General features: G+C 31.7%; 2 protein-coding genes across 4 annotated transcripts in view; one reads left to right on the top strand and one right to left on the bottom strand.

The window, feature by feature from the left end:
* LOC140049940 (uncharacterized) overlaps positions 1–24,670 on the bottom strand; it is a 31,072-nt gene extending 6,402 nt beyond the window's left edge. Inside the window, exons 1-5 of one of the 2 annotated variants that reach the window (XM_072094892.1) lie at positions 24,639–24,670; positions 23,613–23,706; positions 9,305–9,440; positions 8,965–9,056; positions 6,024–6,305 (exon numbers count right to left, since the gene is read on the bottom strand). In XM_072094892.1, coding sequence (XP_071950993.1) covers positions 6,024–6,305; positions 8,965–9,056; positions 9,305–9,389 — 459 coding nt within the window. In that variant the 5' untranslated portion in view covers positions 9,390–9,440; positions 23,613–23,706; positions 24,639–24,670. Of the gene's footprint in view, positions 1–6,023; positions 6,306–8,964; positions 9,057–9,304; positions 9,441–10,016; positions 10,100–23,612; positions 23,707–24,638 lie in introns of those variants that run through there. The other variant, XM_072094891.1, reaches the window with a different exon arrangement.
* On the top strand, positions 10,315–27,148 carry LOC140049941 (sodium/bile acid cotransporter 7-like). 2 transcript variants are annotated; one of them, XM_072094895.1, is made up of 12 exons: positions 10,315–10,449; positions 11,511–11,593; positions 12,114–12,250; positions 14,253–14,328; positions 16,959–16,997; positions 18,975–19,010; positions 20,781–20,864; positions 21,788–21,953; positions 22,392–22,517; positions 23,572–23,722; positions 24,709–24,775; positions 25,693–25,783. In XM_072094895.1, the coding sequence occupies exons 1-11, from the start codon at positions 10,332–10,334 to the stop codon at positions 24,728–24,730; spliced, it is 1,038 nt and encodes a 345-aa protein (XP_071950996.1). In that variant the 5' UTR covers positions 10,315–10,331; the 3' UTR covers positions 24,731–24,775; positions 25,693–25,783. The 2 variants fall into 2 exon arrangements, with proteins under 2 accessions (XP_071950996.1, XP_071950994.1); XM_072094893.1 differs by lacking the exon at positions 24,709–24,775 and having other exon boundaries at positions 25,693–27,148.
* The last annotated feature ends 366 nt before the right edge of the window (positions 27,149–27,514 follow it).

Below are 27,514 nucleotides of genomic sequence, written 5' to 3'. Positions count from 1 at the left end.
TTACAAATATTTTTTTTTGTGAATGCTTTGAAAATAATGACCTAATTGCCAATAGTTTGTTGGTACATTTTTGCATAAGTTTCAGTACCTGAATGGTTTAGGGAGTGTCATTTAACTGATTGGCCAATAGATGCAGTCATATTCCATGGTACCTTTATGGTGAATCACTTAATTAGCTAATATGATTGTAGTTTACTCTCTAATCTCTTTGGTTTAATGTCGTGAGGTGGTTTCCCGAAAGATCGTAAAATCAAAACGGTACTGGGTATGACCAACTAGCGTTCTTGTCACCAACTAGTCATCCATTCATAGAAGTACTGATGTAGTAGCCTATCTGTACGGTGACCATAGAATGTGACCCGAGACATGACTAACTACGACTTTTAGATGATAGAAAGTTGAGAAAATTTGTTATGAGTAGTTGTACGATATGAGGAAGTTTATACTTATTATTATATTCCAATATTTCGTGTAAATTATTTTCATTTATCGACAACTGAAAAAAAACAACATTTAAAGTGTCATAGGAAGAATGCTATGTCACATACTTTTATACTATTGAAAAAATTGTTAGAAAAAATGCTTTTTGACACCTTCAAGCAAGATCTGCCCAAGGCCAAACCATAAACAACAATATTTCAAGTACAAAAGTGAGGGTATTTTTAGCTTTTCTCCTTCCCTGAAGAGAAGGGATGTTCTAATTAATTGGAAGACCAGACATACTTGAATGACTTTAAACATAACAACTTTTTACGATACAATACGTATCGGGCAAATTAACAAATGCGACAAAATGACACAAAATGTTTGTGACTGTACTACCCGCGTTACTGATGCAGTATGTACAGTAGGTTTTCAATATTAACTCACAAAATTCTATAATGTGTGTGTGTCTTGTTTTTATAAAATCACTAAGGCCTGTATTCATAAAAGGGGACTATCTAATAGTCCTGGACCAACTTTAGTCCAGGACTATCCAGTCTTGGACTAACTAATCCAGGACTATCTTTTATATGGTATGCATGAGACCTGGACTAAGCCATACAAAATTACAGCAGCTAGGGTGGTGGCCCATGATGTTTCCTTCTAAACTTGTTCTAAACACTTTAGTTTTCGTCCAGGGTCCAATTTACCATGCACAAGTTCATCTAGAGGCCAGATTCTAGGTTCTACACGTACATCTACAGTGTTTAGTATTACATTAGAGTTCATTCATTTCATAGAAAAATCCACAGAGGTGTCCTTTGAAAATTGGGACTTTACCCTGTATATAGTGTTTTGCATCAGTTCAGAAACAACAATCTAGGTTTATACAAATTTAATTTAATTACCATATAATATCATTTCTTTAAAAACTGTGGAATCCTTCAAAGAAAAATTGCCGGCCCTTTTCTTCAAGGTCTACAGGGCCTACTGTATCTGTATCAAGGAACCAATTGCATTGAGACTACTCATGCTCTGTGAGCCAGTGAGCGCGCATCAGTTACACCACTGTCCACAATTGAAATATTTTTCATTGAAGGGGTGTTTAAATGGAGAAAACTCATACACATTGGTCTATATTTTCTTTTAAATTTAATTCATGATCAACTACAGTGTAGGTACTGTAACTGAGAAAAAAAAAATGAATTACTGTACAGTATAGGGTACTTTATTTTACTAAAGTTTTGCTTATTTGAAAAGAGAGGGCAGTATACAGTAAATAAATAATTGATATTTCAACAAGAACAAGTACATGTGTACACATACGTATTGTACAATACAAAACCAATGGTCAAAATGTAGTGGTGGGTTCCTAATTTGAGTTTAGCCCTTTTTTAAACGAGGAACTATTATAGTAGTAGTAAGGTACTTTACTTTAAAAAGAAAGAAGATTTTTTTGTTTTTATTAAATAAGGGTTTTGTTAAAATGTAACACTAACAGGTACAAATGCCCATCTATTGTAGTAGCATAAATTGTATCTGTCTGAAGTATTAAAAGGTGCAATAACATTAACCAAATTTAAAGTTAAAATACAGTAACATTTATAATACTTAAATTATAATTTTTTTTCTAAAAAGGGATTTTTAAAAGGTGTTTCACAAAATATCTTCAAATAACTTAAAACAACCGTGTTGATAGTCCACTAAGTGACATTTAAACTGACTACAATAGCCTCTCACTCTTTCTCTGAAGATAGGAATACATTTACGAAAAGAAGAAAACCAAATAGCACCACTATTAAATAATGGTATCATCCCGAGCCATGCCCTCAAGTGGGAACCATCCCTCATACCATCATCATCATTTCTTTTAATATATCATTAAATTATATTATGAAAATAACGAGACAATAATTCTGGGATACTTTGGGAACTGTACAGTATTACCTGATTGATTTCTAAGTAAATGAAATATTGTATGTAATGGTTTAGCCTAAACATTTGCAAGAAACATACAGCATCTGCAGAATTGTGTATTTGACCATTAAAAGCAATCAAGCCTGACATATCACTATGCAATAAAGAGAATATTGTCAAACATGTCAATATCTATTATAATCATCATTACTAATTATAGCGTAAAGTACATGATATAAAAATATATTCTATGACCTAGTCAGTGCAAAGTGTTGTGCTGTGCCACAGATCTAGGCCATACTACACAGTACATACAGTTACATGTTTAAAGTCTGTAAAGCTTAATAAAGCCCTGTCTACACTATCAAACTTGATGTGACAAAAAGAAGTTATGTGCCCATATATGGACATGATGATGTCATATCATTACCATATTTGAGCAATAATCAGTACCATACTGTATTTGGGCACATCACATCATTTTTGTTGTCAAACTAGTTTGATAGTGTAGACAGAGCTTAAGAAAACAAATTTTATTGTTCATTTTTCAATGAGTCCACCAAAAAAATAGATAGTTCCATAGAAAAATACATTTTTAAAAAGGGATATTCTGAGCACCTCCTTTATTACTGCAAAAAGAAAGTAGAGATGGTTTAAATAATACTACTGTATTACTGAGCTGCATATGTCATTCTTGCACTTAAAATAATGTCAAACTCTTCTCTTCCAAATATGGTAACACTTGATATTTCCAAATAAGTGGTACGACATCATCATGTCCAGTATGGGCACATCACATTTTTGTTGTCACATAAAGTTTGATAGTGTAGACAAGGCTTAAGCGTTTCATATTATTAAACTGTTCACTGTTTGATGAAAGACGTATGGAACCCATAGTTGCATCTGGTAATCAGCGCATTTGTGTTTGACCTAACTAAGTACCCATTTGTAAACCTGGGTGGAGAGAGGCAAACTTAAAATGTCTTGCCTAAAGACTACAAGCAATGAGATGAGAATTAGCCCGCAACACTGTCACATTCTAAATTGTGTTAAAGCACAGTTGTAAAGCAAGCACTGAAGCAGTAGAATAAAAATACTCTTCAAAAATATCGAAAATTACTAATACTATGTACTTTTTGTAATTTGCATATACATTTACAGCGGATTTAAATAACAACATCATTATTTTTTCATATACCGCACCGCCGGTAATAATATTTTTAAAGTAATTGTTATTTTTGTATTAATAACTTCCTCTTTTATAGTCATTATTATGGATTAATTATTTACCCCCGCCAAGGAGGTATATGTAATCGGTAGCGTGTGTTTGTTTGTTAGCAGGATTACTCAAAAAGTAATTACAAGATCTTTACCAAAATGAATAGACATATAGATATGTGGTCAAGGACCATTCCATTAAATTTTGGGACCATTTGGGACCACAGTCCCAATTCTGGACCACTTTTTAGTATACTTTTTTAGACCTGCTAGTGTTAAAAGATAGGACAGAATTTTTCAAAAGCCGGCGAGCAGTCTTAAAGTAACAAGTAAACTGAAATTGCATTTTCTCGAGAACTACTTGTCCAAAAAACTTCATTTTTTAACAAGAGGCAAGAGTTATAATTTGTGATTTGTAATTTTAAAACATAATCTGATTTAATGTGCACGTTTTTTGATGCGGGTAGTTTAAAAAACCTATTTCTTTTCAAATTCACTCGTTTGATTTTTGCGTTGCTGTTCTATTGTTAGTCGACTGAAGCTATTGTTAATTGAAAGGCTTGTTACATAACCATTACACCAAACTCGCATACTGTACACATGCTTGTATGTAATGAAATTAGCCTAAATCACAAACAGCATTAAAACACGCACAAATATATATATTTTTTTTTTACCGGAGAAATCTCATGTAGGAGAATTTTACAGTAGGCGGAGGTATGCCCTCTCGGAGTGGCTTTCTAGTTAAATATATTATTAGAATTATTAATTATAATAAATTAGTAAATAATTTTGTTCTCTCACTGAATTTTTAACTACATCAAAAAATTGATAAAACTTAACAATTTTTAAATCTACATTAAAATTCAAAATAATTAGCTTCCATTTTAATCTATTTATTGATTAAATAAAAATAGGTTAAAAAAGCAATAACAACCAAAAGTACTACAATCAAATTTATATTCATTAAAAATCAAACTTCAAACATTATTTGAGAAAGAAAATTTGTTTTAATATCTCAAAACTAATTTAAAGATGTCTTACTGATGTCATTGTTGATGTCTTTATTCAATCATCTGGCTCAGTGGTGTTAAGATCTCATCAATAATTAAGAAAATCTATGAAAAATCATAACCGGTTTACAGCCAAGTCATAAGATTTCGACTAATAGGTGAATTGTAGGAGCCACCAAGAAATCTCACGGGTATATTGCACGATGCATCGTCAACGCAAAAAACAGCCGTTTCTATTATATTGTCAGACTTTGTCAAGAAACCCTTTCAAATATTGATGATTCTAAATTAAAAATAAGATTTTAGCTTTTACTATTAATAAGTTATGTAGACTTGTAAATAAATTATCATATTTAATGAAGTGCCTAATGGGAGGTAGGTGGCAAAGAAATGTTGAATTGTAATTGAAATAAAAAAAAATGTATTGATGGAGATAGCAAATGGTCACTTACACTGGACAATTGACATTTATGCAAAAATAACGTACAACAACAACTTTATTATTAAAACAACCTTTTCAATGGATACTACTGTACATATAACCTCATTATTAAGGGCACACCTTCTGGGCCATGTTATAATGTTTCCCTAATTAATAGCTTAGGAGTATCCTCTGAATAGCGGTTGTCCATATATAGTGTTGAAACATAATACTGGCCCTTGTACGTTTCTTGTTAAAGTGTCCCCTGAATAGATGTGTCCTAAATAAGTAGGGTTGTACTGTATAAAAGTAGATGAAGAACAAGTTTGTGATAGTAAAAAGGTCTTATCATCAGTAACATGCAAGGGCATAAAGCTCTCTGCATAAGTCATATGAACACAGCTATAGTATAAGATATCTTCTGTAAATGTATTTTCAATTTTGTAAACTTTGTTAATAAACTGTACAATGTTTACATTACATAAATTATATTCAAAATTTAATAGGAGTACTATGTAATCCAGTCAAAAGAAATATATAATAAATTTCATCTCTAAATTATTATACACTATGTTACTAGGTATAAGGCAAATCATGCATCAACCAGCCATGTTCTCGGGCCGCAAACTATGGGCTGCGGCTTAATAACATTTTTGGAATTTTTTTTACCTCAGCCCCAACCATGGAGGGGCTAAGGTATGAGTGACGGAGTCTTGTTATATCTTCAATCGGGCCTTCATTACATTGGTGCAACTGGGTAGTTGGGCTGCGGGTTAGTCCTGGGAAAAGGATTTTAGGCCTCGAAATAAAAAGTTTGCGGAACGCTGCTCTACAGTATGTTCCAGTAGAATAAAAGATTTGAATTAAAGAAAATTAACCTTTTTTTTGTTAGATTCAATGGTTTTTATAGGTTTATAATATTAATATAGATTAAGATTGGAGAAAAGTAGGAAATTTTTTATAATTTTGCATTTGGGGAAACAACCACTTTCAGGGTACCAGTACTCAGTTGAGATTGGAGGAGTTCTTACCTGTTTTAAATGATCCATATCCAATTTGACTTGCTTATAGGTAGCCGCTGCAACTTCTAGATTTTTAGTGAGCTTTACAAGGGATGGCATTTTTTCAATTGAATTTGTCTCTGAATTGCTAGGCTTCATGCTTTTATCACTTTCACTATAATTGTTAGTGTTGGCAGGGAAGGTAACTGGCTGGCTGGAGGCTGCCTTGGTATACTCTTTTAGCCTATCTTCAAGGGTTAAGTTTTTCTCTTCAAGTGACTTTACCTTTTCATTTAGCTTGGCGATTTCATCCTAATTAAAAAAAAAGATTTGCTCAGTTCAATGTTAACTAAATTATAAAAATTGAAGGTCTGATTTATCTCCATATTGTACTTTTGTGTCCATTTTTCAATTCTGGGCAGATTCCGATTCAACAGATAAATGTACAAGTTTGTTACAAAAGCACTTTGATATTATTCTTACACAGTAACAGTAAATATAGTAAGAATACAGTATCTATATATAAATTTACGTAAGGGCAAAATTCGGTAAATCACAATTTATTTCTAGAATTTTTACTCGATGGTATATAAAGTTGGTTCGTACTTTCGGTACTGATTTTAACCATCTGATGTAACCCTGTTTACTAATTAAATTGAGTTAGATAATTAGTGACCATTAAAACGAATTTAGGTTCAACGATTTGCCCCAAATAGGGGTGTTTTCCGATCGTGGTATACACTGTCTAATGGATGTCCTCATGAAAAATACCTGCACACAATAATACGAGGATGCTTCGCATTTTCCTATCTCCTCCCACGATAATTGTTTTTAATAGCTGAAAACCGGTTGAACAGCTCGAGTACAGTATCATAATGTTGAAGACAGGCCAATTTTCTTTTAAAAAATACTATTTTAATAGATTTAATGTACGTTTATACAAATGTATTGATTTGCGATGAATGGAACATTCCAATTTCTCAGACTCCCAGTTTGTAGATAAATTTATGAGCCCTTGGTTTAAAACAAGTAGGTAAATTTATGGGCCATTGGAGAATAAAACTTATATATAGTATTGCAATACTTTGACAATATTGTAAATACTGTACGTATTAACCATTTTTGGTCGCCATTTGAATCGAAATTTTCTTACTGTTTAGACATATACTGTAAACAAAATATACAAAGAACATTAATATTACTGTGACTGTGGGTAGATTACTAACAGTTGCTTCTCAACGTTTGTATTAATTAATAATTATAAAAAATATAAACATGGTAGTGGTGTATCGTTACATGTACTTTACTATTTCAATCGACTATAACAGGAACAGTTTAAAAAAAGTATTATAAATCGTAAATGTTTTACTGTGTTTAGTGGTATATTATTGATAGGCCTATAATACATTTAAAACAATATGTCTTTACTGACTGGATAGAGAATATATTTAAAAATTGTTTTTCCCATCCTCTTCCCCATCCCTTAACTCTAATGTTATATACAAAACACAAATCGGGTTTGTTTAAATGAGTTCAAATAAAAAAAAAATTGGACTCATTTTTAAGACAAGGCCTAATTCTCAGGGTGCTAATTTTACATAAATTATCGTGTCTATTTATTCGTTTCTGTAAACGACAATGTACAATAGTCCTGCAGTACGTACATTTTTTACGCTGAAATTACTGTGTATTCGAGAACCATCTGTGGACACGACCTAGATGGTACGCTCGCTTCGCTCGCGTACCATCTAGTATATATAATTGGGACATCTTTTTGGGACCCAACAAAGTTGGGCAAGTAGGGAGGTTTACTAGTCCACACATCCACTGTTACACACAGACACTACTTAAAAGTAGCTCACTCTTCCAGTAGGCCTCCTAGCTCGGTAATAATCAATTTGTTGATTGTGGAACTTTTGACGATGAAGAAGTATACCTGTTCAAACATAATATACTGTTTGTTTCAAAGGAAAATGTCTCCTCAATAGGGTGTCCCATAAGGGGGTCTACTAATTCCTTTTAAAATGTTGGGTGTGGTCATAGTCACACCTTTTTACACATTACAAAACTATTTTGGTAGACTACACAGAGTATTATTAATATTTTAAAGAATGTTGTTACTTCCCTAACATATTCAGATTTGACTACGAAAAGAAAATCAATATTGTCTCATATATTTTAAATATGGTACATCAGCGATAACTGATTCATAGATCGCGTAAATGTATCATCATTATCATTTACCACGCTATCTGTGTCCAATGACGATTATAGTCACTAAGCATGAGGTCTATAGGGCAGACAAGAGGGGCAGTTTGGGTATAACTGTAACCACAAATAAAATACATTTCTTTAAGGTTCAGGCAGCTCTTCGCAAATGTTTGCATTTGGGGATTCCCCACTTCTTTATTCATTGAATAAAAACTGTTGATTACTGCACAAGATAAGAGAAATAAACGTTACTTTAATTAATTGATTTTAAATATACATATGTACATACATGGTTGTGTTTGTATTATACAAACTTATAATGGTTATCTATAGGCTAAAGTTAACTTTGCAGATAATAATGAAATAAACATCTATCTATAAATCAATATTAATAAAAGTGTGTTTTTTGGGGTGTTTTTTTTTTAGCAATTTAGGAAACTTCATTCATAGGCAAGCTATTTTGATAATATGGTGAGGTAATATTATGGCTAGCAACATTTTGGAAATTCTTGGCATGGCTTTTTAACCACTAGTAAAACCTTTGCTAGTTCTACAAAATCTAACCAAATGAGCAAACCAACAAGCAAGCAAATGTTTTGTTTGTGCACGGGATAAACAATAATGATCTGGGCCTCTTTGGTTAAAGATATACTGTCCCCTGAAAAAATATATTTTTTTAGAATATGCTATTTTAATGTCACATATTAGTTATTTTATTCACCAAAAATTTGATTAAAAAAATGATTGCTTCATATCTCACCTCATACTCTTTGTAGATCATCTCAAAGCGGACCTTTCTGATAGCTGGTGTAGAGAACCTAGCATGATTGCTATTTGGTGGAGAAGGACCACCTATAGAAAACATAATAAAGTAGTTCTTTTCTATATATTTATATTGTTTTCGTGAACATCAGTAAGCTCCATTTTATTTCAATTTATTTCCATAATAACTTACATGATAATACACAATGATATAATGCTAAACTAGTTTGTTAATACATAAAATTGCATATAAATACACTGAAATTCAGTCATGTTGGGGGGGGGGGGGAGGAGTCAGATATAAGCCAGAAAGACTTTAAGTTCTGTTTTAACTTTACCTATTATCTGTTTGCAGGGCGTGTCAGGTGTTATAGGTATTCGGCAGGATGGGCAGTGTTGATTATGTTGCAGCCAGACTCGCATACACTTTGTACAGAACACATGTTGGTTTGGACAAACTAATGGCTCCTTTACCTGAAATCATAGTTAAAAAAAGACTTGTTTTTAAAAATTAAAACAAGCAAAATAATAATAGAGTTAACCCCTATTAATAATAATGGGACACCTTCATTCAGAACCGATCAAAGTGGAACTGTAACCAGTGAGAAATTAAACATGTAGAAAAAAGCATACTTGAAATATATACAACACACAAGAAATATATTTTAAAATATTAAAAATAGATGATTTAAAAAAATGTATACAGTAGTCACTTACTTTACACTACACTACAGTATTTTAAAAAGAAAAGAAAAATTAAATGCTAGAGAGTGTATTACTAATCACTATAGTGATACAGGACAACTATATTAAACCTTTCTCATCTAGTTTAACAGATGTACACTAGGTCTGGCCCTAGGCCGCGCCTAGAAGCTTGTTATGAACAGACTGCGGTGGTTTGAGCGATGTACACGGGAAAAACAGACATGCTTGGTGGTTGAAAAGACCGACGACAACACGCAACTCGTGTTTACAAAACTATAAAGCTCAATTGAAAATCCAGACAAATAAACAGATACTATCTCAAACAGTATCGTCACATTAGCTTACTTTGCAAAGGCATATTTGACAGGAAATTGGAAGCGTAAATGAAAGGGATGCTTGAGAGAAAGTTGTTTTCTCCGCCATTTTCCAGCAAGATGTTTCTAGGCTTGTTCATCACAATGAATACATATCAATATTTAACACACAATTTTGTACAATGTATATTACTGAATAAATAATATCTATAATAAATACTTCATATAATACATTTTGTTAATCATTCATTAGTTATATATGAGCAAATTAATAATCATATAATTTTCAAAGAATTATCTTTTAGTGCCAAAGAAGTTTTAGCAGACGACGATTCTTATGTGATGAATGAAAATTCCGATCAAAATGGTATTTTTGGACAAAATAAAAAAGAATTGGTTCCTGATCGGTATAATTGTGGTAATTTCGTTAGCGAAATTAGCACCAGTTATAGGTGTAAAAGGAGGTATTTATGACACCATTTGGCTGTATTTAGCTGTTCTTTATTCCTCGAATTTATTAGTAAAACGAAGGCTGTGTTTTGATTGTGTACGTTTGTTGTTGACGTGGCGACTGACCGTGAATAATGAATAAGTGCGGCATTAAACCGGTCACTTTAATCTAGCAATTTCATCCATGCAAGGCCTAGCATTTATGTCAATTAATATTAGGCTTTAACTGTTGAATTATTAAAATATGGTTAGAGGTCTTAGCTTTATATTTATATCTGTATAATTTGACATTTGTTTTCTACCATAAGCTACTGATAGTAAAACTAAACCACACCATCATTAAGTATTAATTATTATCTGACTTCACAGAAGCGTTGTATTGTGCCGGCCCACGTAACTGATTATACATGTTCATATTCTTTGCATATATTTTTTTGCCTCATAATCTTTGATTTCTGATTTAAACCCCAAAATCATTGATTACCTCTTTTTTTCATTACATAATTATGATGTACAAAAAGTAGGTAGGCCTAGGTGTAATTGTTAAAATAATAATAAACAAGTGTTGTTTTACAAAGAAATAAATCAGTATATCTCCCATCATAGTTGGTTTGAGACCATAGATAAAAATAATTATATTGTTAATCCCAATTAAATGAATAATTATTTGGTAAATTATCTAAATTGTTTGCATACAAAGATCATTTAGAATATGTTGACAATAACAATATGCTTGTAACATAGGCATATATTGAGTGACTGTGTAGGGGACATAACTAAAATATCGAATGGATGATCTCAGTCGCGATATTAAGTGGTCTTCTCTCTTATAAAGAATTGCATTGAACTGCGATTAACATTGAAATTGACGACCTCATGCTGTACTATATCTATATCTATAGTTGAGACCTCTAGGCCTTCATGGCAGTGAAGTGCCATTGATTCTGGATGTTGGGGTTACTGTACTACTGTGGTATCACATTTTTTAAAATAATTAGAAAAGTAAAATGAAATGTGTTTATGTACTTTACATTTGTTATCACAAATATTTTTGAATATTTTGTTTTTATTGAAGGAATTTTGAGACCAGAAATTACTGTAAAATATTTGGCAGTTTCATTCATCTTCTTTAACAGTGGTCTTTCTTTGCGGACAGAGGTTTGTTTGATTGTTATTTTTAATCTTCTAGATACATTATTTAATTTTGCCATTTAGAATGTGTAAATTATATATATAACGACAATTCAATACAAGTATTATTAGAATAAAAATTATATTAATTTTTAATTAATATTAATATTATATTCATTTATTAATTCTATTTTTATCATAAATCCACTAATCTACTGTATATACAGTAATATCCTTAAGTCCAATTTAAACCCATGCCTTTTTGCTTACTTTTTATATTTGCGCTATATACTATACAGTACCATAGACAGAGTTCTCAAGAACGAACATAATTAATATGAAAATTATACTCTTGAGGATTCGGTCTAAGTTTATGGTCAAACGACCCACACAACAAATGCAGTACGTTGTACGGTTCTGGCTTACTTTATTATACCATTTACCTCCAGTCCTCGATACCAAATTACAAAACATTATCAAATAAAATTTAAAGAGATAATGCATCTCTAAAATAATTATTCTTATATTTCTTTTCCATTTAATACAGGACTTAAAAAGTGCATTATTACAAGTGAAGTTGCATATATTTGTACAATCATTCACATTAATTTTTGTACCATGCTTTGTATGGCTTCTCGTTCAACTTTTGTCTTTAACTTCTATCAATGAACATCTTTTAAATGGGTAAGAAAACAAAAAATTTTTTAATGTTTTTACCACATTTGAACTTTTTATTTAATAGCTAAGAAGTCATTGACATGCATTTATAATTTGTTATTGTTAATGTTAATGCACTTTTTTTTCCCTTATTTATTTCTCTTCATTTTTTTTGAAAAACAGAGCAGTAGTAGTAGTAGTTCCTCCTGTTCCTGATCATTTATACAAAAGTATTATTCTATATAATTATGGCAGCATGTCAATAACAATAGATACAAATTAGCAACAAAAACACTAAACACAGGTCAGTCATAGCAGTGATGTTTGTTTTAAAATTTCGATTTTAAAGGCTAAATAAAGAATGAATGAATGAATGTAGCCACAAGAAATAAGGCGGTGTTCATGTTATGTTCAAACCACTGTGTTGTCAAAAACCCAAGGCCGTAGTGAGAGGTTAAAAACAGACAAGGCAAATATGCTTTAAATATAATTATTAATATAAAATGACAATCTCTTCTGGGGAATTAGGGTGGGTGGTGAAAATTCGACCCTGAAGACCTCTATAAAAAAGTGGTCAGGAAACCTTACCAACCGTACTGGTGGCTACGGCCCTGCACAGCATACATTCTATTTCCTTGCATTTTGTCTCCTGTAGCAAAATACAGTTGGATCATACTGTATTGATTAAAAATAAAATCAAAGCGCATATCGTCGACTGTTTTACATTTTGGAGTACACCCCAACACCGTTGTTCTTAATCATACTGTAACACATATAATACGTTTAAATGATTAAAATGATAAAATGTATAAAAAGGGAATCTAGGTTAACTCCAGCCAACAACCTGTTATCCCCATCAAAACTATTCTTAAGTTTGTGTGATTGTTTTAGTAATAAGTAGGTTAAAAAAACAATGACATCATAGCATGCCATCATTGAAAAAAAAACACTGTACTAAATTGTTTGTGTACTTCGAGCGATTATAGTTACTTTAATAGTTATTAACCCATTTTAATAGGTTATTAGTTTTTTTTTTAAATGGATGGCTGGGCAGATTTCTTTTGTTTGTAGCAAAGTTCAACGACCTCTAATCATGAACATTAATTTATATTAAACAAAGCAATAGTTGAGTTTATTCTTGTCGTTATGGTTGACTTAGTTCACTCCTTAAAATTCTTCTCACTTTTTGCCATTAAGATGATATAATCTTCGTTGACATTTTTATCTTCATTCTCATCATTTCATTAATTTAAATTAATGAATGGTAATATTATACAAATTGATTTTCATTTTTCCTGTCATAATTATTAATTTATTATATGGATAAAAAATATATTATTATTAATACAAATTCTAATTCTTTGTTTTACTATTAAAATAAATAACTTTAAATAACTTTAGATATGTAGGTAAAATAGATATTTATTTTTTAAATTCAATTACAATTATTATAAAGCAGATAAAATCCTTTTTTAAGTTGAAACAATTAAAGGGAGGACCCCCAGATCACCATTCATTAAAGGGAGGACCCCCAGATCACCATTCATTAAAGGGAGGACCCCCAGATCACCATTCATTAAAGGGAGGACCCCCAGATCACCATTCATTAAAGGGAGGACCCCCAGATCACCATTCATTAAAGGGAGGACCCCCAGATCACCATTCATTTTCATCTTCCCACAACACAACAGCGCCCCACCCCCCATCCGATTCTCACCTGTTTTCAAACATCCTAAATCTGCCTGTGTTATAGTCTTGTGAAAATGTTCTGTGGTTAGAAAAGTAAGAAGAAAAAAAAACCGTATTTACTAGTAAAGAGGAGAAAAAAAATGAATGATGCTTATGTTAGCCACTGTGCTATTTACAATGCTATTATTTATAGTGTGATAGATATTTATGTAAATTGAGAAATAAATGTAAAAAAAAAATGTGCCTGTGTTATATCAAGCCCTTTTATTTATACATTAGCTCTTTTAACAGTTACCTGCCCCTACCTATGTAATATCAGGCCCCTTACTTCCTTTTTAAGGTTGCAAGTTGTCGGGTGTATGCCCCCTCCTGTGTCATCAGCAGTCATCTTAACAAAAGCAGTCGGAGGAAATGAAGTAAGTATTATAAAAATGCAATGCAAAACATACATGGTAAAACAAATGGTATTTATAAAAAGTGCTGATTACAAGGGTCAATTCAGGGGCGGATCCAAGCGGACCTAGAGGCTGTTTGAATGATCCATCTCTTGCAATTGGTCAAATTACTTGCGTTGACGTTCTTGCATTTAATTCCAGTGGGAACCAAGTCCAATGATGTCACAGAGAAGGGGATGTAAAAAAAAGTTTTTTTCAATGGAAATATAAAGTTCATTTCATTATGAAAAGTTGAATTGAATTATGTATTATATTTACATGGTATCTAAACAAGGCCAACAGCCATAAGTCGCGTGCTAAAACGCATAGTGATACCGGACCGACAGACCGACCGACCGACCGACATAGTGAACTATAGAGTCGCGTCCACACGACTAAAAACAGACATTTTAAATAGGTTTTATCACAATATCGGTTTTCTACTTATTATTGTGTACTGTGTTTCACACCCAATTAATTAACTTAATTATTAATTCATTAGTTACTTTACTGTACATAAATATGCTTGTCTAGACTGTAGGATTTGTAAGTATAATTAATTAAATCGTGAGAATTAATTATAAGAATTTATTGAAAACTTGTATAATATAAAAACATTTTTTTTTCTAAATCTCCTACCACCATAGTCTATTATAATTGAAATGTACTTGGATAAATTCAATTCATTAAAAAAAGTAATTACAGTAATGGGTTTAAGTTATTAGCATGTTGTATAGATGGTTCTCCCATAAAGATATAAAGAACTGCTTTGATTTTCCGCACAACTTATTACAAGCAACTTTTCACAATGAGGGAAGATACGATAAGATTTATAGGCCTAAAGCGCACATATCCACAAAGATGTATTTTCCCCAAAAACAAAGAATGAAGATTTTAAATAGGCCATACTTTAATCACTTTAATCACTTCTTTAGAAAAAAAAAACATTTAAATTAAACAAATTGTAAATATTTTTTTTGGTCAAAGTGAATAACTAGAATGTGACATTAAAATGGCATATTCAACAGCAATATTTTAAACAATTATTTTTTCAAAAGGGACAATATATCTTAAAGGTTCAAGGATGTGAGAATTTAAATTTTTTAGGTTTTAAATGTAGTTGGTAGAAATGTTGACCTGTTTCAACAATGCAGGAAAAAATAGTTAATTTTAAAAAATACTTGCAAATTTTTTTTTTTTCATTTACTTTGTAGTTAAAAATTTTAATAACATTATTTGTTTAAAGCAATATAGTATACCATTAATATATTAAAAATAAAATGATAATATTAAAGGAAGCAAACTTGGTTCAAAATCTGTAATCAATCAAAACTTAAAAAGTTAAAAAGAACATTAACAAAAATAATTATTACGAATAATTATTGTTAACAATATTAGTTTTCCATAAACCTACAATAATTAACACCTCTGAAATCTATCAAAAAGTTTTTAAAATATCGTTAAGTAATAATTATTTCTCCAGATGTGAAGAATGTCATCAAGAGGGAACTGACAACTACAAATAATGACCAATGGAGTATAAATTTTAGATGATAAGGTTAATTTTTGATGAGCCTTTCTATACACAATATCTTTCTATGTATTAATTATTAATTTTTATTTTCTAAGTGAATGAGAAGCATCTCTAGTCTGCAATTAAGTAACAGGAATAAATCCTATATATTTTTAGCCATCAATCATTGTATAATGTTTAGTCTGTCAGTTTTATAATAAAATACTTTAGTAATTTAAGAGAGGAAAGATAGAAAAAAGGATATTGTTTCCTATTTTAATACATTTTGTATTTATATCTCTAAAAGTAATGTATATTTAATTAAATCAAAAGCAATAATAATGCTGTGGGTATAAGTGACTAAATCTCAAGGAAGATACAAATAAAATAAACAGAAAGCTATAATCAAAATGTCAGAAAGAAGTGCCAAGCACAATTCCTTCATCAGGGCATGAAGGAAATATATTTATTGTTATATATATTTATTTCTATATATTTCCTCCATGATCAGGGCTAAACATTAATTAATTAAACATTTAATTAATGTTAGATAGTTACAATATTTTTGAAATAAAATTAATTGATTAATTGAAATTAATTAATTAATTGGATCATTCAGAATCTATATTTTTTAATGTAATTTTTTTTTAAAGATAAAAGAGAAAAGTTGTTGTTGCAGGGACTGAGATGAAGACTCCTACTCTTCCGATAGATGCACAGGGTTCTTTAGAGTACATGCAGACCAGATGTGTATACTGGACCTCCAGTTTTAAGTCCCATATCCCATATATATGTTTATACTCTTAAAATTGACAAATCGTACAATATGAATTAAAAGAGACTTTTTTATCAAAAATTAATTTGTTTTTTTTTCTTTTGGGTTTTTGTTTTGTTTCAGCTGTTACTAATTATATTTTCAAATGATAATTAAGAAGCCTTTTTATTTTTTGTCCTTGAACTTTTAACAGTTCAAAAATAATTAACTGATAATTAAATTAAAATACTTAATTTGAGATAAAATCAAGATCACCAGAATACAATACTATAAAATATATTTTAATTTTATTCGTTTATTAATTATAGTTAATTTCTTTTCCAGGCTGCAGCAATTTTCAATTCAGCATTTGGAAGTTTCTTAGTAAGTTCTGTTTTGGTTAATTCTGTCAATTTTGTTGCTGAACTTTAATAATAACAAGAAAAATACTATAAAGGAAAGATATACTGTGCTGAAATAGCAATACTAGTAAACATAAATTAAAAAAATTCAAATACCTGAAAACATATCACTAATGTGTTATGCTCATTCATTGATTCATTCTTTATTTAGCCTTTAAAATCGAAATACATTTAAAACATAGGTAACAAAAACAAGACAGGTAGAAATCTAAGGAGGCAAGGATGCTTATCCATTAAAAAGCAGGAAAATTCCCTCCTTAATTTCATGATTTAAAACAAAAATATTCCAAATTTAAAAATGCTAAATCAATCATCACTATTAAACTTATTAACAAACTTTTTAAAAGTCAAGATAAACAAATAAAAGTTTATAAAGGTTTCCATTAATCATTTTTCCATCTGTCCAGAAGTAGATCTTAGAGAAATTGATCAACTGATCATTTTGATTAGCATTTTCTGAGGAGTAATTTGGTAAAAATAAAGTGGGCCTCAGCACATAAAAATAGTTTAACGAACGAGTGGTTACAAGTTTTTTATACTGTGAAGTGCTGACGGATAAAAGTCCTTGTACATTACGCCCCATTTAGCATCACAAAAGCTTTATAATATGTGTCCCCTACTGAATTTCTTTTTTTCGCGCCTATAATTGGTCTCTTTAGATTAAAACTTGTGTTTTTTTATTGAGTAGGGAGTTGGGAAAATCATCTGATTCTAATGAAATATTATAACCTAATAATTGATTTTCACTGGAGAATAATAGATAGTTCATAACCAAATTAATATCGTTGGGAACCAGCTTTAATTGACTAAGTTGTGTGTGGTATTTTATTAATTCATGTTAATGGCACTTAACACACTGGTGGATAGTTAAACTTATATATGGAGTAGCACAAAGCCAACTTTGTCAAGTTAAAGATGTATTGTCCCCCCAAAACAATGAATATTAATAAAATAAAACTTTGAATATAATAGGTCATTTTGTAGTTTTAATAAAGTTAATTACTTTTGTAGACAAAAAACCTCAAAATAATGTTTTAACTTATTAAAAAAAATTAAATTCAACAAAAAACTCACTGGTACAGCAGCCAATTTGAATGAATATTGCTTTAAATTACAGTTTTTTTAGGTAAATAATTTTTTTTCTATCCAATTTTTTGTCAAAGTGACATACTAGTTGACAAACTATTATGTGACACTGAATTCAACAAAACAATTATAAAGAATATTGGATTAATGTATTTTGACCAAAAGATACTAAAGAAATACAACTATTTTGTGTTTATCTAAAGAAAGAGTGTGTTAAAGAAAATATTTGTCAGGTAATTTTTTTTTGTAATAAATACATTTTTGAAAATTAATTAAATTTATGTCATTGCAAAGTGTCCCCTTAATAGAGGTGTCTCAAAGGTGGGCCTCTACATAATATTATTAAATAATAAATAAATAATTAAATTAAATGTACAATGTTTAATTTGTATGGAATAAATATTTATTTGATAGATTGATTCAAATTAATTCAGCAAAATTGAAATAAAATATTATTTGAAGCAGATATTAATTATGATTAAAGTAGACTTCTTCCTTTGAAACACCCTTAACCCTAACTAAAGCTCTGTCTACACTATCAAATTTCAAGTGACATCACATTTTTTTTGTCACTTAAAATTTGATAGTGAAGACAGAGCTTCAAACTTTCCAACCAACAAGGCTTCGCGCTTCGGGAAATATATTCCATCGAACAAAATATCATTCCTTCGGGGATGTCAAATCTTATATTTAACCTCTAAGCAGGCAATATCTGTATAATATTATATATTAAAGATACACTTGTTTGGTCTTAAAGATATCCCTTCGATTGATAGGTGTTCTACTGCATGTTATATATTTCCTAATAAAAAAATAGTTAAACAAATTATACATTTAATCTTTAATCTTTCAGGGAATATTTGTAACACCATTATTGCTGTTATTATTTGTAAGTATTTTGTAAAAACAAATTTATTTTTATATTAAAGTGATCCTTATTTGGAGGCACTCTTTTCTTTGTATTGTCATCACAGTTATTTTGCATCCATCTCTTTCTAATATATTTACATTATTACAGTTTATTATAAAAAATGACGATTCTAAAAATAAAATAAAATAATAATTTCTAGTATACTGTACTTGTAACTCAAAATCTATGCAAATAGTCTCCATCTAGTTTTGTTGGTGCTGGGGTAACAAACCTTTAAATTAGGTCAAAGTACACACTTCCTTTTGTAAACATTGCACTTCTGTGAAAACATATTGAGATTACAAATGATGCTTTAAAATAAAATTTAAAGGCATCTTCCTGCCATCCTAACCAATTTTTGTTATTGAATTACTGTATATTTGTAATATATTTCCTGACCTTAGTTAAATATAGGTTAAACACTTTAACCAAAGTGTTCACAAACTCAAGTTGTTTGTGTCTGTATAAAAGTTTGTTTTTCTGTGTTCGCTTTCAAACTTTATTACAAACGTCAAGAAACTAATAAATGTATAATTAATGTCATATTTATTCATAGTCAATTCAACAAAAATCAGCGTGCGGTTTTAAGTTTAGCGACGCTATAGTTGAGTGGCTTTTGTAAAGTATGTGTTATACTAGACTTGAACGAGGACCAGATTAAAACAAATAATAGTTTCTTTGGGGGAAAAAGTGCTCCGCGTGAACGATTTTACCGAGGGAAATCGCTTGATACTCATAAATTTTAAATACTGATGGTTACGTAAAGGCGATAAGAAAATGATGCTTCTTGCATTTGTAAGTCTGTTAATATCGTCATTATATATTTATAAGGAAATTAATCATTAAGATGGGGGCGACTTTATCATTTGTCAAACTCGGAAACAAATTACGCGACACGATTCAAACATTTTGACATGACAGTCATGTGCATTTTCGTCAATGACTATAACATTTTCATACGTGTTTGGAATTACGGAACCAGGGTCCTCGCTGCGAACGCAATAAAATTAGATAAAATGTTGATTGATTTGTTAAAAATAAAAAGCGCATGTTACGGTGGATGGATAGCATTGCTTAAAGTTTCTCGCATAAATTATATTGTGAATAGCGCAGGAAATACATTGTTAATGAGAAAATCGTGGCATTAAATTTTTTTTTTAGTGATGCTGATATTCTAGGCCTAAACCCAATTAATGTATAAGTCTATAGTAAACATAATTTACTAACATGTGTATGTTTAGGAATACTTGAATTAATTAAATGTAAACGATTTTAAAGAAAAGAGTCATAACAAAAGATTTCTATAAAGTGATTCGGCCTAACATTTGAAAGAGAAAAACATTTTTGCACACATGACCCAACCTTTACTTGAGCTGGAAACAAAAATGTATATTCTCTCCTTATAACATAAAAATAACTATATTTGAAAAAGAATATAACTTTAACAGAATGCCAATTGTGTCTAAAAAAGTGTAACTAACAAATTAATACAAAACTATACCAACCGGGCATATACTTCAGTTGAGATCCATATATTTTATGGCCTGTCACTCTCATTTTTCATTGCTCTTTTTTATTTTATTTATTTCATGGATTACTTTTATTTTTATGTGAAGTGCATAGAGGCTTTATGCATTTTGTACTTAAAAGTCCAAATTTATATGATATTTTAAATGGCTCCAAAAAAATTGTAGCAAATGATGGTTCAATGTTGTGGTGACTTAAATCAATAAATTTGTTATTTTTTAGCTTGGCTCTTCTTCAACAGTTCCATATAGTTCTGTATTTATGACATTAACTATGACTGTTGTTGTTCCTCTTATCATTGGTCAGGTAAGTTAGATAAAATATATTATTAGGCCAAATAACTATACTATCATAGGCAGATTCAAGGGGGGGGGGGGCGGGGAGGGGACCATTTTTAGGCCCTGGGCTTCCCCAATTTCAAAATCCTGGAACCGCCACTAGACTATCATGCCAGTGTCATGCAAAAACCTTAATTGGACATAGTGTTAAACATACATTTCCGCTTGTTAATTTCACAGGAAAGTGTCCCCTGAATATTTTTGTATTATGAACAATTTGTGCTTTTATTAGTTTCCCCAACAAAATAAATATATAAATCCCGAATTCGGTTCAGCTCTCTGAGAAAAATATTGTAGAAAATGGTTCAGTGGTAAAGCATAGCATTTACACCAATCCATACCTGATTCAGGCTCCGAATTCAGAGCGATTGATCACGAAGCCATTTGTTTCCTGAAATCATACAATTGTTTTCTTTTAACCAAATAACAATGAGCATGAATTATCTTGTTGGATACTGGAAAACCAAATTCGTGAGCGATGTGAAAACATGCTCAAGGCTTGCAATATTTTTCTCAGGGCGCTGAATCCAGGTGCGATGTGAAAGCAGCTTAAACTTTTAATCGGACATTACCATTCCCACTCAAATGAGCGCATGAGCTACTTGGAATAGGAATAAAAACCATCAGCTCAATGCCTAGGTGCCTACAGTATTTCAAAGTGGTGGGTTGCTTATTATGCAAAATGTTGTTGTTGTTTACTATATAATGTACGTTAGTTTTTATATCTGTAAAATTGAACTCATTTTAGCCGTTGGCTACCTGTATGATTTCTTTGAATGAATAAATATACCTTGAATTGAATTGTTTAGGTCTTTTCAGTGAAATTACGAATGGATTTTGAAAATGTATTCATTGTTATTGAAGTAATGAATATTATTCATTCTCTTGTAGATAAGTCGTCGATACATTAAAGAATGGTTAGAGCGAACCAAGCCCCCCTTTGGTCAGGTAGGGCAAGGTGTTCTACTCCTGATTATCTACACGACCTTTTGTGACACATTCTCAAATCCTGCTTTAGAAATGGACAGATACAGTTTAGCTGCAATAGCCGTAATTGGTACGAAAAATTCTTCAGTTTGTAGAAAAGAGTTTTGCAATTTTGGTCGATATGAACTCAAATTGTTAGCCTAAAGTATAATATATACAAGCACTGAATTTCGCTTCTTAACACTGGAAGTGCGCTGGCTTCGATTCCAGGCCTAATCAGGGCTTCATGCTGCGCACAACCAGGCCTTTAAGAAGGCCCTGTCCCCAGGCCTGTATCCCCTTGTCAGAACCTGCCTACTAGCCTGCAATCAACTGATCATTGTAAACGTAATGCCACTGTAAATGACAGTAAATTACACTAGTAGTAGTAGTTAAAATGTTTTATCAGGAGAATGGTTGTAAATTTTTACAATGAAATGGAATGAATGTAGAAGTTGAATACTGTATTCGCTTAAATAAAAATGTTGTTTGATATTAACAGATAATGTGTTTTTTTTTATTTTCCTAGTATTTTCATTACAAGTATTTTTGATAAGCCTAGCATTCTTTCTATCAAAGCACCCTAGGCTAGGTTTTGAACCTGGAGATACAGTGACTATCATGTACTGTGCAACACACAAGTCTTTGACATTGGGTAAGTAAGGTGATTGCCAAGTGATTGCAAAACGAGGATGAAATAAAATTATTCAAATCCATATTTCATCAATATTTACTTGGTTTCAATGATGGTTGATTGATAAATTTAAAAATTGTGCTTATTGGAGATGAGCAGTCATATGCAAAGTTTTCGAATTGTCTTTAAATCGTATTATTTTAAGTTTTCTTAAGGTACATCACCACCTACTTTTTTTTGTATTTATATATATATATATTTATTTTTTAAATTACATTACATTTATAATATTATTTCATAAAAACTACTTGTATGGCCATTCTCCCATAAGCAAAAACTTGCAGAATCATACACTTTTTAAACAATTTTTTGTATGATAAATTTACCTCTCAAATCATTTTTTTTGTGTACATACACATTTTGTGAACAAATCGTTACTGAACCAGCAATTTACAATAATTATAGAGGGAGACAGAGGATGAAATGGATGAAATTATTGTGTATGAGAAAGATGTGGAGAAATTTGTCACACAGCCTATCTTCATCAGTGGCAACTAAGATAAAGATAATCACAATAGAACCCCATTAAGGGGACACTTTTGGGACCCAGTAATGTATCCCAAGTTGTCTCTATAGGTTTGCTATAGTGTTAATAATAATAATAATAGTTCATTCTTATATAGCGCATATAAGCAAGCTCTCAATGCGCTGAACATTATTACCCCAGTCATTTCCTGATCAAACACCTATGGAAACATACTCCCATATATGCAGCTAGTAATCAGCGCAAAGTTGTGTCTTGATCTAACCGGGTTCCCAATTATACACCTGGGTGGAGAGAGGCAAACGTAAGTAAAGTATCTTGCCTAAGGATACAAGCAATGCGGCGAGAGTTGGATTCGAACCTCGGTCTAACGATCAGTAGTCGAACGTCCAACACACAGCACCACACGCCCTCACAGTGTTAAAGAATATATTGCCCCTTGTTCATTTCACTGGAAAATAAGAGTGTCCCCTAAATAGAACTGTTCTGCATAGTAGATTGTCATTTTCATGTTTTTCTTATTTAATACAGGTATACCAATGTTGAAAATAATTTATGCTGGTTACGACTACCTCTCTTTGATATCCATTCCACTACTGGTCTACCATCCAACTCAGATCCTACTCGGTGGATTCCTGGTGAACTCCATCAAACACTGGATGACAACTGCAATCAAATCAAGGTTTGAATATTTAGTATTTTATTTTTGTGTTTACATATTTTTTTATTAAACTTCGCTTTAACCTAAAACCCCTTTTTTTGTGTTAAATATGTTACTGTATTCTGGTGGTTTTAGTTGATTTTAACAGGTATTTGTTATCAAATTGTCCACACCAAAATAAATATGCACTCCAATATTTTTACTAACGCTCACTATGTAATAATGCAAAAGACACTTCTATCCCTTTTACATTGCCTAGTAAAACATCAGAGTTTGCACAACATACAGAGATAGAAAATGTTAACGCACCAGAGTTTTTCTAGGCAAATAGAAGGCTCTGTCATTGTATTGTACAACTAGACTAATTTTAACAGAAATACAGATGGTTTAATTGGTGCAACTAAGCAGAATATGGAAATTTCAATTTGCGACGATTGACGACTAAACTGCGCCATGTTAGTTTATTGGGATGTGCGTCCTCGCTCCTCGCCTAAACACAGGTTTGATTGTTTCTATGGCTTGATTGACGACACATCGATTGATGACCTGACCTAGGTTGGTCCTTGGTTGTTGCAAATTATTACACACAACTTGTTATATTTGTGTTAGTCCATAAGGTAGGGGTTTATAAATTCTAAAGAATTTGGTTGTTTTGTATAAAGAGTTGTAGTTGTGTATTAATATCATATGCAGGTGTGCAAGTCAAATATGTAAATGGTTGGAAATAACAATTTTGGACTGAACAAACAGAAAACTGTAGTGAGGGATTATGTCAAATTATTCTACCACAGTTAGGACAGTTTGTTTACATTCCTGCAGTAAAACTGTAGTTACTGCAGTGACTGCAGTAAAGTAATTTTGACATGATCCCTGTGTATCAGGTTTTGTAGAATTGACTACATAAATTAAAGTTATTTCACTATGTACGTATACACACCTGGATATGCTAATTATCTGTATGTAGTATTTTACTTTTGGTGATTGGTTGTTGTTTATTCTTTCTTAAGGAACACTCCTGGTGTGGTGTGAGCCTTCCTTGCTGCATTCTATCTTTCATGTCATCCAACCCATTCTGTAAGTAGAATAGCACAGGGGCGGATTGCTATAAAACAGTCTTAACTGATGGTCTTAACTCCCCAATTAAAGCCGGCTTTATTAGATAGATGGTCTTACTATAAACCACCCTTTTTGCTATAAAACAGTCTTAGCTAAGACTGCGTACAGTATCAAATTGAGGACGTAGAATACCAAATAAGGTAATATTCATCATTCTTGCTCAATTCACAATCACAACAGTACGCCTCCTTTGAGTAGAGGCTTCAATTTTAAAGACCACTTACAAGTTAGACCGCGGTTTAGCAATGGTTTATAATAAAGACAATTTGCTACATCACGAATTATAGCCGGCTAAGCGCTAAGACCTTTTATAGACCGCTTATAGCAATCCACCTCTGGTTTCTATAAAACCATTACTAATCGAAATACTCAAAGATTCTTTCTATTCTGCCAATCTAAATTCAAATAATTATAATTATTTAATTAAAATTTAAATTTGATTACCAAAATTTAGTCATTCACTTTCAAATTGTCAAATAAAATAAACATAACTTAATATCATAAACTTATAGGAGGTTTGGAGTTCTCTTGTTAATAAATGAGCCGCCCCAGCCAAAATTCAGAACCCTCTGCTTGATATAATAATAGATGTCCTAACCATTAGACCTCTGGCTTTTTAATGGAATTTATTCAATAGGTACTCTTTAACACACACGGCAACAGAGATTAAGAGCCATATATGTAAAGAGTTATGACATTCTATTCACAGATTTTTAGAAAATCAACATGGTACACTACCAGCTATAGAGTATGAAATATAAAAAATACATACCGTTCACAAAGGTTTAACTGTCAAATTTATATATGGCTCGGACAGAGATTAAACTTTCATCTTTCTGTATATTATTGATTCAGAAATGTTTGTTCTTTCTTAGGAATACGAAGCCAGAACTTGTTTCAGTGAAAACACAGGAAAAGGAGAAAACGTTGGGCTCCGATACATTATCATAATTTTAGAAAACAAATGATGTATGACCAAATAATTTTGACCAAATCATTAACTTGAAATTGTGCTTTATGCTATAAAAAGACTGCTTTAAATTTAGTCCATGCTTTTTCAATTTTGTTTGTTTAATAATATTTATACTCAAATGAGGAAACTCGGATTTAGGTCCCCTATGAACCCACAGCAGCCACAGTGCAGAGCCTACCATGAACGGCAGGGGCTAATGGACCAGTACACCAGGGTGGGCTCTTACTCTGTGTACATTAGACCATGGAGGTATAAAATCTTTTATACCTCCATGATTAGACCTACTTATCAAAGAAGACTTTCTACCTCCAGTGGCCGAGGGAAGATTGGTGGAAAGTACATTTCCAAAAAACAAAATACTGTTTTTCAACTAATTCTTAATACAGATTTGATAAATGCCCTTACCTTTCTCTCGATAGTTCTCAGAGTTCATCTCTCTTTTGGTTTAAATTCTTATAAAATTTGGTTAAAACACAAAAAAACTTGATAATTATTGTGCTATGTAAAACTTGTATTCCCCTTTTCTTTAATTATGGCCAAGCCCTATTCAAGGGGTACTCCTATTAAGGGAACACTTTGTTGGTCCTGAAACCTTCCACTTAATGTAAAACTTGTGTTCCTCTTTTCTTTTAATTATGGCCAAGCCCTATTCAAGGGGTACTCCTATTAAGGGGACACTTTGTTGGTCCTGAAACCTTCCACTTAATGTAAAACTTGTGTTCCTCTTTTCTTTTAATTATGGCCAACCCCTTCAAGGGGTACTCCTATTAAGGGGACACTTTGTTGGTCCTGAAACCTTCCACTTAATGTAAAACTTGTATTCCTCTTTCTTTTAATTATGGCCAAGCCCTATTCAAGGGGTACTCCTATTAAGGGAACACTTTGTTGGTCCTGAAACCTTCCACTTAATGTAAAACTTGTATTCCTCTTTTCTTTAATTATGGCCAACCCCTTCAAGGGGTACTCCTATTAAGGGAACACTTTGTTGGTCCTGAAACCTTCCACTTAATGTAAAACTTGTATTCCTCTTTTCTTTAATTATGGCCAAGCCCTATTCAAGGGGTACTCCTATTAAGGGGACACTTTGTTGGTCCTGAAACCTTCCACTTAATGTAAAACTTGTATTCCTCTTTTCTTTAATTATGGCCAAGCCCTATTCAAGGGGTACTCCTATTAAGGGAACACTTTGTTGGTCCTGAAACCTTCCACTTAATGTAAAACTTGTATTCCCCTTTTCTTTTAATTATGGCCAAGCCCTATTCAAGGGGTACTCCTATTAAGGGGACACTTTGTTGGTCCTGAAACCTTCCACTTAATGTAAAACTTGTGTTCCTCTTTCTTTTAATTATGGCCAAGCCCTATTCAAGGGGTACTCCTATTAAGGGGACACTTTGTTGGTCCTGAAACCTTCCACTTAATGTAAAACTTGTGTTCCTCTTTCTTTTAATTATGGCCAACCCCTTCAAGGGGTACTCCTATTAAGGGAACACTTTGTTGGTCCTGAAACCTTCCACTTAATGTAAAACTTGTATTCCTCTTTTCTTTAATTATGGCCAACCCCTTAGGGGTACTCCTATTAAGGGAACACTTTGTTGGTCCTGAAACCTTCCACTTAATGTAAAACTTGTATTCCTCTTTCTTTTAATTATGGCCAAGCCCTATTCAAGGGGTACTCCTATTAAGGGGACACTTTGTTGGTCCTGAAACCTTCCACTTAATGTAAA

The sequence above is a fragment of the Antedon mediterranea genome, chromosome 5, assembly GCF_964355755.1.
Source record: "Antedon mediterranea chromosome 5, ecAntMedi1.1, whole genome shotgun sequence".
NCBI classification, from domain to species: Eukaryota; Metazoa; Echinodermata; class Crinoidea; order Comatulida; family Antedonidae; genus Antedon; species Antedon mediterranea.
This window is presented reverse-complemented; position numbering and strand designations above follow the sequence as displayed.

Coding starts and splice junctions, on each gene's coding strand:
- LOC140049941 (XM_072094893.1), top strand. CDS start 10,332: ATGAAAATTCCGATCAAAATGGTATTTTTGGACAAAATAAAAAAGAAT. Junction 19,011..20,780: donor CATTATTGCTGTTATTATTT/GTAAGTATTTTG, acceptor GTTATTTTTTAG/CTTGGCTCTTCTTCAACAGT. Junction 23,723..25,692: donor ACAACTGCAATCAAATCAAG/GTTTGAATATTT, acceptor GTTCTTTCTTAG/GAATACGAAGCCAGAACTTG.